The sequence below is a fragment of the Thermothelomyces heterothallicus genome, assembly GCF_042370625.1.
Source record: "Thermothelomyces heterothallicus CBS 202.75 unplaced genomic scaffold P884_scaffold_18, whole genome shotgun sequence".
NCBI lineage: Eukaryota > Fungi > Ascomycota > Sordariomycetes > Sordariales > Chaetomiaceae > Thermothelomyces > Thermothelomyces heterothallicus.
The window spans coordinates 56,691-68,440 of record NW_027192579.1 but is presented as its reverse complement, the minus strand read 5'-3'; the positions used below and the strand labels follow the sequence as shown (position 1 = coordinate 68,440).

Below are 11,750 nucleotides of genomic sequence, written 5' to 3'. Positions count from 1 at the left end.
CTCCCCCTCCCCCTCCCCCTCCTCCTCCTTCTCCTCCCATCGATCCCTCTCTCCTTGCCCTCCAGATGCCCATTCCCAGCATCAGCATCATTCCTCCAACAAGCCGCCCGACCACACCACGCGAGCCGCTTCTTCCGCAGCTCACCAAGGACTTCGGATGCCAAGTCTCCTTGCAAACCACCATCCCCGTTACGTCGACCTCGATGCAAACAGAGGAGATCCGGGTTGATAAACGGCTGGACAAACTTCCTCCGCACCTTCACCCGTCCGCCATCACGTCCAGGCCATCCTCGCCCGCCGGCGGTGCTGCAGAAAATGCCACAGAGGATACTCGGCAGTTCACGCCAGTGCCGGGAACTCTGCCCCCGCGGAACCCGCGGCGGTTGACGAGCAAGCGGAGCCTCAACGACATGCCCTCATCCCCACCGATGGCCCCGTCTATCCTGGAAGAAGAAACCTCTGATCTCTACCCGGGGAACAACGATAACGGACCGCTGTCGGGTCAGCGAGCTCCTATGCGGCGGCCGCCCCGAATCAGCAGCTTGTTCGCCGGCTTTGATGGAAACAGCTCCGATGAGGCTGATGAATTCATTGATGCCGAACTCAGCGACTCCGAATACCGCACCGCCCTGTCCGCGCCAAACCCCAGAAGCGGGTCGAGCCTCGGCGGCAAGCGGAACTCGATTGGAACCGTGACCTCGTCCGAGAACACGTTCTCACCGAAGGCCGGCAACCGCCTGTTTGGCCGCGGGTCCGAGGATGGCGAGGCGTTCGACTACGGATCTTACCCGACTCACCACGACATGCGGGATTTGTCCTTCGGCAGGAGAGTCTCGAGACGCGGCGGCCGGCCTTCGGCCTTCGGTACCAAATCAAGCGCCATGCGCCGGGCCGTCATGATCCAAAACGGCATCGCTTCCCACCAGAGGGCCAGGAGTCCCAGCATAACGGATCCGAGGGAGCCTCCGTTCCCCATCCCGACGCGCGCCAGTTCTAGGAAGCCGCCCATCAGCATCAGCGCCCCGAGCGATGGGCGCGCAAGCCCAAGCAAGGCTTCGGATGCCTGGTCTAGGCGGGGTTCTGGCAGGAGTCACTACCGCGCCAGCAGCATTCGCAAGGTGCGCTCTGCGGCGGTCATGCCCCGGAGCCATAGGAACCGGCGACGCGGCAGCCGCTCGCCGCCTCCCGTCTCGCTGTCGACCGAAGCGCCCGAGAGCCCCGGGCTTCCTCCGTTGCCGGGGACGAGAGACGGGTACGCGGCGCCGAGATACAGGAGCCACAGGTCTCAGCCGTCAACCACGACGGCGAACACCGCCGACACGGGGGCCGCATCGCACGGCGGCTCGAACCAGACACCCACAGTGGTGGACGCCATTGCCCAAACCATGGTGGGCGAATGGATGTTCAAATACGTGCGGAGGCGAAAATCATTTGGGGTTGCAGACGCCAAGGGGGCTAGCAGCGATGATAGTAGCAACGACCGTCATAAGAGGTGGGTGTGGCTCGCGCCGTACGAGCGTTCGATTCTCTGGAGCAGCAAGCAGCCGACTTCGGGAAGCGCGCTCTTGGGCAAATCCGGCCGCAAGTGTAGGTGATCTTTTCCCCATGCCCGATTTTTTTCTTTCTTTCTTTCTTTCTTTTTTTTTTCTTTTTTCTCTTTTTTGATGGATTTTCGGACTGCTGACACTGAGTAGTGGTGATCCAGTCGGTGCTGGATGTCAAAGACGACAACCCGCCTCCAAAGGGGGTCGCCAGCATCTTCAACAGGTCGATCCTCATCTTGACGCCACAGCGAGCCCTGAAGTTTACCGCTACCAGCGCCGAACGCCATTACATCTGGTTGACGTCGCTCTCGTTCCTTGCGCACTCCAACCAAGCCATACCGGAGACTCTGATGGTCCCGCAGCCGAAGCCGTTAACCGAGCAATACGAGTTACCAAAGCCCAAACGGCGGGCCATTCGCGACTCGATCCGCCTCACCAAGGCCAAAGCAGGCGTCAAGCCGGATCCGGTAACGGCGGAGTCGCAGCCGGACAGTGCCCCGCCGGCCATTCCCACCTTCCGGCCCCCTCCGGTGCCCGAGGTCTACAGTTTCCCCGCGCACGCGCGAGACATGTCGAGAGACGCCGCTGAGCCGCCTCCCATCCCCCGATTCTCCGACCGGACAAACCACGCACCGGTGGTACACGGGCGCAAGCGCAGCAACACCGGCGGACACGCCGGCCCGCCCGTCTCGTTTAGAGGCTTCTCGGGCCCGGCTGGGAGCGGCGGGTATCACACGGCGTCAAACAGCACGGCTGGCAACAGCGTCATGACCGCCGGGTCGTCGGACATCTACAGTAACACCGGAGCCAGCGCCATCACGGGATCGAGCGCCATGACGTGGGCGACGCCCTCGGTTCGTACGTCGGAAGCCTCGAGCCGGCCGAGTGGGGCCGGCACGAATAACTTTTTCGACGCCATCGGCACGGTGCGCATGGAGGCCTTCATCAGCCCCCTCACGTGGGGCGATACGTCGCCGTACGAGCAGGACGACTACCGGCAAGTGGCCCGACGGCGGAGCAAAGAGCTCCGGCGCCGTACCAGCCGCAGCAGCCGGCAGAGCCGCACCACGCGAGCCACGGACGACTTGGACGAGTGGTATCCGTACCTGAGGGACGATCCCTTCAGGGGTTTTTAAAAAGGAGAGCCTTCCTCCTCTCGGCTTTGCCTCCTTTCATTACATCTTGCGGCCCTAAGCCGCGGTCCAGTCATGACTGACGCTTTTCCCATTGCTTTCTAATCTCTCTTCTTGGTCAACCGAACCCAAAACGAGAACGAAAAAAAAGGTCTCCTGGGGTCCTTCTTTCACGACCAGCATATGCTTGTCATCCCTTTCTCTGTCTCTCTCTCTCTTTCTCCCTCTCCGAGAGGGGACCATTTCCCTTTTCACGTATATGGGGGTTTTCAAGGCTCTGGGAGGAGCAAAGCACAATGCTGCCGGAGGGAATTTCAGTGTGTTTCTTGTTATGCCAGCCCACTTCGATTTGTGATACCAATTCCGGGGCAACTCAAATCTTTCTATTTGTATATTACGTTTCCTTTCAAATTCCGAGGCCCGGCCAGCCGCGGCTCAGTTGAGTAGAAAAGATAAATATAAATATAAATATAAAATTAAAATAAAAAAAAACAACGGCTGGTCAAGATACGAAATGAGTCGAATTGCCTGGTCCTGTACACAGAAGGGTACCTTATGTATGGTGTTTGTACTGTACCCGAGTACCAGCCCCGCCATGCCCCACCATGGTCCAAGCACCCGCGAACCTCGCGCCTTGACAAAGCTGCGCAAGACTGCAAGATTCGCAGAACACTCGCCGAAACCAAACATCGAGGTTGTCGCTGCCAGAAATAGCCACCATGGAGGAAACCCTCGAGCAAATCCAGGAACGACACAGAAAGGAGCAGCGGGACCTCCAATCACGCATCACCAACAAGAAGAAGAACGCGACCAAGAAGACGCGCAAGTTTGTAAACGAGGAGTGCGACAGGCTCGAGCGCGAGCTCAAGGAACGGCAGGATGAAGAACTGCGCAAGTTCAGGGGTGAAGCGGACGGGCCAGGAGATCTTCTTGATGGCAACGACGACGATGAGCAATCACAGGAACACCAAACACAACCTCCAAGCCCTCCAATAGTCACAGCTGACGATCTCTCCAACAAACTCGAATCCACCACACTCACTTCCCTCCAAGAGACACCACAATCACAGTCTCCGCCCTCCCAGCAACAACAACAACAACGACAACAACAACAGCCAAGACAAAAACGAAACCGCCAAAAAGAACGCCTCGCCCGCCGCGCAGCGGAGCAGGAAGCCGCGGCCGCCGCGGCCGCCGCCGAAGCGGCCTCGATGCCCGACCGCCGCGAGCTCGAGCGGCGGGCCATGCAGAAGGAATTTGCCGCGCACGCCCTCCGCGAGCACGAGATCGCGCCCGACGGGCACTGCCTCTTCTCGGCGGTCGCGGACCAGCTGCAGGTCAACGACATCCCCCTGACGGCCGGGACGACGACGACGACGACGGCGACGGCGGCGGCAGCGGAGGTCGAAGCCGACACGAACACGAACGGGGGCCCGGATCCGGAGCCGGAGCAGCGCCCGTCGCTGCCGCCGTTGCCGCCGTACCGGGTCGTGCGCAGGGCGGCGGCGGACTGGATCGCGGCACACCGGGAGGCGTACGAGGGCTTCCTGGAGGAAGGGATCGAGCAGTACGTGGCGCGGATCCGCGACACGGCCGAGTGGGGCGGCGAGCTCGAGCTCAGCGCCCTCGCCAACGCGTACGGCGTCGAGATCCGGGTCGTGCAGGGCCACGGCCGGGTGGAGGTCGTCAAGCCCGCCGAGGAGGAGGAGGAGGAGTCCGGGGCGGGGGCGGGGGCGGGGGCGGGGGCGGGCGAGAAGCCGGGCAAGGGCAAGACGTTGTGGCTCGCCTACTACCGGCACGGGTACGGCCTGGGGGAGCATTACAATTCCCTGAGGAGAGTGGAGACGTAGGGATCGCCGGCGAACATGCTGTTGCATGCTTTGAGGGTAGATTGTTGGGGGGTTAGGGGAAATAGTGTGTGTGTGTGTGTGTGTGTGTGTGTGTGTGCCTGCTACTTAACCTACCTCAGCTGTTACGACGCCCGGGTTGCTCCGCTGCGGTATGTCGAGGGGCCGACGAGGCGCCGGGCTGGTTTGCGAAGGGTATCGGGGAGAGCCCACGCGGGGGGCCCGGGGGAGGAAGGGGGGAGGGGGGTTGGAAGCTATAGAGATATCCTTACACTAGACGATTCCCAGTCCATGGCTCGGCTGTTGTTGGCCGTGCCACGTTCGAAGCAATGACGGAGGCCGTGCTCTTCGGGCGACTGGTTCTGAGATTTATCAAACAGAGCCCTAACCTTTCGGTAGTCCGCCCTAAGCTGAACGGAATACAAAGATGCACGGCAGGCTTATGGCAGGGCTTCGATAGTCTTTATGGTGCCAAAACATACAGTGAACTGATTCCATCTTTGTTTCATTGCGCTTAATGGGTCGAGAGTCCAGAAAAGGAAAAGAAAAAAGAAAAAAAGAAAAAAAGAAAAAGAAAAAAAGAAAAAAAGAAAAAAAGAAAAAAAGAAAAAAAGAAAAAAAGAAAGAAAAAAAGAAAAAAAGAAAGAAAAAAAGAAAGAAAGAAAGAAAGAAAGAAAGAAAGAAAGAAAAGAAAGAAAGAAAGAAAGAAAGAAAGAAAGAAAGAAAGAAAGAAAGAAAGAAAGAAAGAAAAGGAAATGGCTACCGCTAGCATTGATCGGATTCTTGAGCCAGTGAGCTATCATTTGCCATTGCTCTCTCGCCGAATCCTTCGGCCCATTAATCTTCGGGTTGAGAGAGAGAATAGGCTGCTCAAGCTCCAACTCCTCGAAAAAACTCGCTGTTGCTTCGCGATCTTATCCTGCCAATTCGCCTCTGCCATCGTCCTTTGCTATCGTGCTATCGGGCCACCTTCCTTGACCCCGGTCGATGTGGGGCTCGCCTGCCTGCCTGCTGTGTCATCCTGGCATTGCCATCGACTTCAGTTGGCTTCTGCAGTCACCCACCTCAAGTCCACGACTAATAGAACATAGAACTTCCGAATAAATTTTCCCTCGTATCTGTCTTTTTTTATATCCCTCCAGCTACAATACCTCATCTACACTCCCACATCGTTCTTCTTTCCATTTCGGCCATACGAGTGAACCGCCGGGCGATTCCGCACCGAGTTTTCTTGCCTCCACTGTCGGAGTTAACCCCACATCCATCCGCCTTGCCTCGCGCTTGCAGCCCGAAAGCCCACACCTTCTGCGACCTTGGGCCAGACGTGTTGGTATCCGGAACAGGCTTACGCGCGCCAGCGAAACACCTAGGCGAACAAGAGAGGTCTTTTCTTTTTTTTTATTGAGACCGAGGTCGGCCAACCGCCACGATGTTGAAAATATGGTCTATGGTGAGTTCATGGCGGGGTTCGGGCACAAAACGCCGTCACAAGTTGCTGACGACCCGAGCAGAAGAAGGAGCAGCAGAAGGCAGAGAATGCCTCTGATGGCGCATCAGGGGGGGGGCCAAAGAAGAAGAAGGTGACGGCGGCCCAATTACGAGTGCAAAAGGGTACGTTGGTGCTCCCCTCGTGGTCCTCCTGTCGCCCGCCCTCCTCCCGTCCCTCTCGGTACGGCTGACCGCATACCCTCCCCTGCAGACCTCTCCGAGCTCTCCCTCGGCAGCACGATGTCGACCGAGTTCCCCGACCCAGACAACATCCTTTCCTTCATTCTCTACATCGAGCCCGACGAGGGCATGTACAAGGGCGGCCGGTTTAGCTTCACCTTCAATATCACACCGTCGTTCCCGCACGAGCCGCCAAAGGTGCTCTGCCGGGAGAAGATCTACCACCCCAACATCGACCTCGAGGGCAAGGTGTGCCTGAATATCCTGCGCGAAGACTGGAAGCCGGTGCTGAACCTGAACGCGGTCATTGTGGGGCTGCAGTTCCTGTTCCTGGAGCCCAACGCCAGCGACCCGCTCAACAAGGAGGCGGCCGAGGATCTGAGGAACAACAGGGAGGGATTCAAGCGGAACGTGAGGCAGGCCATGGCCGGGGGGACCGTGCGCGGGGAGACGTACCAGAAGGTGCTGGTCTAGGTGAATGTGGCCCCGGAGAGCGTCCAGGGCGGAGGAGTGGTCGGGTTCCCCCAGCGGACAATCATCAGCGGCGATACAGTTGACTGATATGAGCTCGTCGAACACGCTTCCGCCAGGCAACGCTGTTGACTATGGACCGGAAATCATTCCGGTCCTCCACCGAACAGGGCGACGTCGTGTTCGAGGAAGTGCCGATGGCCACCAGCAGCCTGAAGCCGGAGAGCGAATGATACTTGTTGCCTGTGGGGAGCAATGGAGGCCGGGGGAGTAGGGAGGCATGGCAGCGGCGAGAGAGGAGGTGCTTGCGGCGTTAATATCTATGACTACGAAACGAATTGATTAATGGCCGGCGTCTTTTATCGAGCTTGAAACGGTTCGTCCCCTTCTGGGTCTGGGTCTTTGCCATTGTATGTATCATTCTCTCTCACCGGCGTGAATGTCCGTTTCTCGTCCTTCTCACCACCCCCTCAAATTTTTGTTTCTCTTATTCTTTCCTCTGCTCCTTTCTTTTCTTTTCTTTTCTTTTCTCCTTCCTCCAGTACTGCACGGGCAGTTCCGGTGATGGGTTCCGTAGCAAGAAGAAGCCGAGCTGGAGCATGCTCCTGACCTTGTCGGTTCGGGTCATCTGTGTCCGACGGGAGTGAGTCAAGCGCCTACCTTTACGGAGTGAGTACTCCGTACTAACACTACTCCGTACACATCATGTCAACATCCTCGGGAACCCACTCCGCTCCGATGGAGTGGCCCTGTGGAGTCCTCGGTCCGGTACCTTGTAGTGTGTGATTCCGGAGCCGTTTTCTTGTGATCCCCAAATCTCTGCCAAGAGCAGTCGCCCCACCAACTCTGGGTGCCCGGTTGCATCCAGCCGCCCCGGATAGACATGGCCAATGGGAAACCGGAAATGAGTAAAGAGAACCCCACACGTGGGACCCACAAGCAAGCAAGTTGAGCGCCCCGAAGTCGGTGAGAGCTTGCCTAGCAACCAGCCCAAAAGGTAAAAAATCTGACTCTCAGCTCCGATGACAGCAGCGGAACGGAGACGTTGAAAGCACCCCATAAAACGCTACTTGTTGACCCTCCCGTTGCTCACATCCATCTCCAAACCTCCCGTTTCCCTCCCATTGCCTCAATCTCCGCTCCCCAATCCCCCCGTCACAATGGCCTCCCGCAGCTTCTCCAAGGCTCTGCGCCCGCTGGCGCGCCAATTGGCCTCGCCCGCCGTCCAGCAGCGCACCTTTGTCGCCGCCGCCGCCGCCGTGCGCGCCTCCGCCGTCGCTTCCCGTGTCGCTGCCGCTCCCGCCCGGCAGCAGGTCCGCGGCGTCAAGACCATTGACTTTGCTGGCTCAAAGGAGGAGGTCTATGGTGAGTTGCTCTTGCGATGGTGTCCAATCGGATCTCTTGGTGTGGCCTGTTGTTTGTGAGATTGCTGACTGTAATCCGTGTGTGTGCGTGTGTGTGTGTGTGCATGCAGAGCGTGCCGACTGGCCCCAAGAGAAGCTCCTGGTGAGTCACCGCCGGATTTTTCTTTGATATCTCCCCCCCCCCCCTCTTTCCTCCTTTTTCTCTTCGAGTTGTCTGGAATTGGGTGTGTGAGATGAGGACACCTGTTGACAAGTCATCACCGTACAGGAGTACTTCAAGAACGACACCCTCGCCCTCATCGGCTACGGCTCCCAGGGCCACGGCCAGGGCCTCAACCTCCGTGACAACGGCCTCAACGTCATCATCGGCGTGCGCAAGAATGGCAAGTCGTGGCAGGAGGCCATCCAGGACGGCTGGGTCCCCGGCAAGAACCTCTTCGAGGTCGACGAGGCCATCTCGCGCGGCACCATCATCATGAACCTGCTGAGCGACGCCGCCCAGAGCGAGACTTGGCCTGCCATCAAGCCCCAGATCACCAAGGGCAAGGTATGTTTAGCCGGAAGACGAGACCAGGGGTCCTCCCTGTTTGGAGGGTTAGCGATCGAATCGGTGCTGACGAGGGTGGAACCCAATGCCAGACCCTCTACTTCTCCCACGGCTTCTCGCCCGTGTTCAAGGACCTGACCAAGGTTGAGGTGCCCAACGACGTCGACGTCATCCTCGTCGCCCCCAAGGGCTCCGGCCGCACCGTGCGCTCGCTCTTCCGCGAGGGCCGCGGCATCAACTCGTCCTTCGCCGTCTACCAGGACGTGACGGGCAAGGCCAAGGAGAAGGCCATCGCCCTCGGCGTGGCCATCGGCTCGGGCTACCTGTACGAGACGACGTTCGAGAAGGAGGTCTACTCGGACCTGTACGGCGAGCGCGGCTGCCTGATGGGCGGCATCCACGGCATGTTCCTCGCGCAGTACGAGGTCCTCCGCGAGCGCGGCCACAGCCCCAGCGAGGCCTTCAACGAGACCGTCGAGGAGGCTACGCAGTCGCTCTACCCGCTGATCGGCGCCAACGGCATGGACTGGATGTTCGAGGCCTGCTCGACCACGGCCCGCCGCGGCGCCATCGACTGGACCCCGCGCTTCAAGGACGCCCTCAAGCCCGTCTTCAACCAGCTGTATGACTCGGTCAAGAGCGGCGAGGAGACCAAGCGCTCGCTCGAGTACAACTCGCAGCCCGACTACCGCGAGCGGTACGAGGCCGAGATGGAGGAGATCCGCAACCTGGAGATCTGGCGCGCGGGCAAGGCCGTTCGGTAAGTTTTGCGTCCTCCTCCCTTTCATCAAGTCGTCATTGTCGTCGACGCATGGGATGACGAGGAAGACTTGTGCTAACGTAGGACTGTTTACAGTGCTCTGCGCCCCGAGAACCAGAAGTAAGCGATCGGCGTCGGGACGGTGCTTTTCTCTCTCTTTTTGTTTGCTCGGGAACAAGTTTGATACTCTGGCTTATGGCGCGGTTGGGCTGTCGCCGCCGAGGACGGGATACCTTGGGCATGGGACATCAAAACAAAAAAGCCTTGCTTCGCGCTGCAATTTCGGTTTAATTTGGGGGGGAAGAGGAGGGGGGGGGGGAGGGGTGGGGGGGAATTGTTGGCTGTGGTTCAGCTGTAACTGTACATATACTCTGGCTGATGGTATTTGATGGTCTGGGCGATTGCTCTATCTCCCTCGTCCTTGTCGTCGTCATCGTCATTGTTCTTGTTGGTCGCGATCCAACTCCTACGCCTACCCTCCTTCTCCCCCCCCCCCCCCTTTCCGGGGCCTTTCTCCTTTCGAGGCTAATGAGACGAAGGGAGGGAGGGCCTAAACGGCGAGCAAGTCGGGCAACAGGTCCAGGTTCACATTGCCCCCGGTGAAGATGACGCCCAGGTCCCAGCCTTGCTCGCCGCCCTCGCGCTCGACCAGGGTCCGGAAGTCCTCGTTGAAGAGGGCGACGGCCAGGCCGACGACGGCGCTGGGCTCGACCACGATCTTCATCCTCTCGTACACGAGGCGCAGGGCCCTCCTGATCTCGTCCTCGCTGACGCTGTAGATTGCCCGGACGAGCCGCCGCTCGTAGATGACGCCCCAGGGGATCTCGCCGAGCGGGGTCCGCAGGCCGTCCGCGATCGTGCTGCTCTTGACCGCCGTGATCCTCTCGCCCGCCGCGACGCCCCGCCGCGCGTCGTCGGCCCCCTCGAACGACGGCTCCGCCCCGAACACGGCCACCCCCGTCCCCTCGCACGCCAGCGCCGTCCCCGACAGCAGGCCGCCGCCGCCGCAGGGGGTGATGATGGCGCGGAGGGGAGCGCCCCGCGGGGGGGGAGGAGTCGTAGTAGTAGTAGTAGTTGTTGTTGTTGTTGTAGTGGCGGCGGCGGCGGCGACCTGGGACTGCAGCTCGAGCGCGGCGGTGCCCTGGCCCAGGATGATGTCCGGGTGGTCGTAGGGCGGGACGAGGCGGGCGCCGGTGCGGGCGATGACGGCGGCGGCGGCGGCCTCGCGCTCCGGGGCGGTGGGGCCCGAGAAGGTGACGGAGGCGCCGTAGCCGCGCGTGGCGGCGATCTTGGGCGCCGCCGAGGTCGACGGCATGACGATGTGGGCGGTGATGCCGGACTCGCGCGCGGCCAGGGAGAGGGCCTGGGCGTGGTTGCCTTTATTATTGTTAATTGTCTTAGTATTATCATTATCATATCTTATTAAGGGAGAACTGGGAAGTTGGTGGGGGGCCGCGGAGAGAGAGAGAGAGAGAGAGAGAGAGAGAGAGAGACGCACCAGAGCTGTGCGTCACGACCCCCTTCTCGCGCCCGCCCGCCTCGGCCCAGCCGGGCTCCCGCTTGAGCCGCTCAATGGCGTGGAAGGCGCCGCGGGCCTTGAAGGCGCCGACCCTCTGGAAGTTTTCGCACTTGAACCAGAACCGCAGAACCGGCCTGGCCGGGGTGCGGCCGGCCCACACGGTGCCGGCGAGCTCAGCCTCGGTCCGGGGCGTCGAGGCCAACCGGTCGAGCGTGGAGTTGGTCAGCACCGGGGTCTTGTGGATGTAAGGCTCGATCAGCTTGTGGGCGGCCTCCACCGAGGCGCGGGTCAGCGGGGGTGCCGTGGACGGGTCGGCCATGGTGCGTGCGTGCGTGATTCTCGGCGTGTGTTTGTTTGTCCGTGTCCGTGTTTGTGTTAGTTCAACTTCCGGAGGGTCAGTGATGTCGGGATCGGACTCGGGACCGGGGCCGGAGCCGGAACCGAAACCGGAGCAAGGCCGGACCGGAGCAGGACGGGGGAGAGGCCGGGGTGCAATCGGATCGGCGAGCGGAGAACAGGTTTGAGTGGTCGCTGGGCGGTGTTTGCTGCATAGAGAAGCTGTCCGCCGGTAACCCCGTGAAAGGGGGGAAATTGGGCGACTGAGTGATTGACGCTAGAGGAGGTTGAGGGGGGGAAATTGGCTGCCGTCTTGCGCTTAGTTATATCCACTCGCGCTTGTTGGAGCGGCAATGTGTGTGGAGGGAGAGGGACCGATAACGGAAGGTGACAACGATCAAGACCCTCAACGCAGATCGGAAGGCAGAGGTGACACCTCGCCGAGATCGAGCGAAGGCGTCATCCTCGGGACGTCTCGCGCGCACAACCACATAACTATTCATTACAAGCAGGCGCAGCAGATGAGCAGACTACTTGAAGGATCACGAAGCGGAACAATTT

General features: G+C 60.0%; 5 protein-coding genes across 5 annotated transcripts in view; 4 read left to right on the top strand and 1 right to left on the bottom strand.

Annotated features, from left to right (window-relative positions):
• The window catches only part of P884DRAFT_271083 (uncharacterized protein), a gene marked incomplete at both ends in the record, with an annotated part of 4,272 nt that extends 1,592 nt beyond the window's left edge, over positions 1-2,680 (top strand). The window contains 2 exons of the mRNA XM_069442407.1: positions 66-1,587; positions 1,695-2,680. Coding sequence (XP_069295945.1) covers positions 66-1,587; positions 1,695-2,680 — 2,508 coding nt within the window. The remainder of the gene's footprint in view (positions 1-65; positions 1,588-1,694) is intronic.
• Positions 2,681-3,396: 716 nt separating this feature from the next.
• Positions 3,397-5,016, top strand: P884DRAFT_271082 (uncharacterized protein; the record flags this gene model as incomplete). Its single annotated transcript, XM_069442406.1, has 5 exons — positions 3,397-4,523; positions 4,584-4,591; positions 4,647-4,676; positions 4,813-4,919; positions 4,963-5,016. 5 exons carry the CDS (start codon positions 3,397-3,399, stop codon positions 5,014-5,016), a joined length of 1,326 nt encoding a protein of 441 aa, XP_069295944.1.
• A 937-nt stretch (positions 5,017-5,953) lies between these two features.
• On the top strand, positions 5,954-6,666 carry P884DRAFT_205106 (ubiquitin-conjugating enzyme/RWD-like protein; the record flags this gene model as incomplete). Its single annotated transcript, XM_069438626.1, has 3 exons — positions 5,954-5,974; positions 6,036-6,183; positions 6,224-6,666. The coding sequence occupies 3 exons, from the start codon at positions 5,954-5,956 to the stop codon at positions 6,664-6,666; spliced, it is 612 nt and encodes a 203-aa protein (XP_069295943.1).
• A 1,001-nt stretch (positions 6,667-7,667) lies between these two features.
• Positions 7,668-9,518, top strand: P884DRAFT_261649 (6-phosphogluconate dehydrogenase). Its single transcript, XM_069441577.1, has 5 exons — positions 7,668-8,028; positions 8,138-8,169; positions 8,296-8,574; positions 8,667-9,334; positions 9,431-9,518. Exons 1-5 carry the CDS (start codon positions 7,824-7,826, stop codon positions 9,456-9,458), a joined length of 1,212 nt encoding a protein of 403 aa, XP_069295942.1. The 5' UTR covers positions 7,668-7,823; the 3' UTR covers positions 9,459-9,518.
• A 319-nt stretch (positions 9,519-9,837) lies between these two features.
• On the bottom strand, positions 9,838-11,455 carry P884DRAFT_293271 (pyridoxal-phosphate dependent enzyme). The gene is made up of 2 exons (XM_069444213.1): positions 10,833-11,455; positions 9,838-10,711 (listed from the first exon to the last, which is right to left on the bottom strand). The coding sequence occupies exons 1-2, from the start codon at positions 11,170-11,172 to the stop codon at positions 9,885-9,887; spliced, it is 1,167 nt and encodes a 388-aa protein (XP_069295941.1). The 5' UTR covers positions 11,173-11,455; the 3' UTR covers positions 9,838-9,884.
• Between the last annotated feature and the right edge of the window lie 295 nt (positions 11,456-11,750).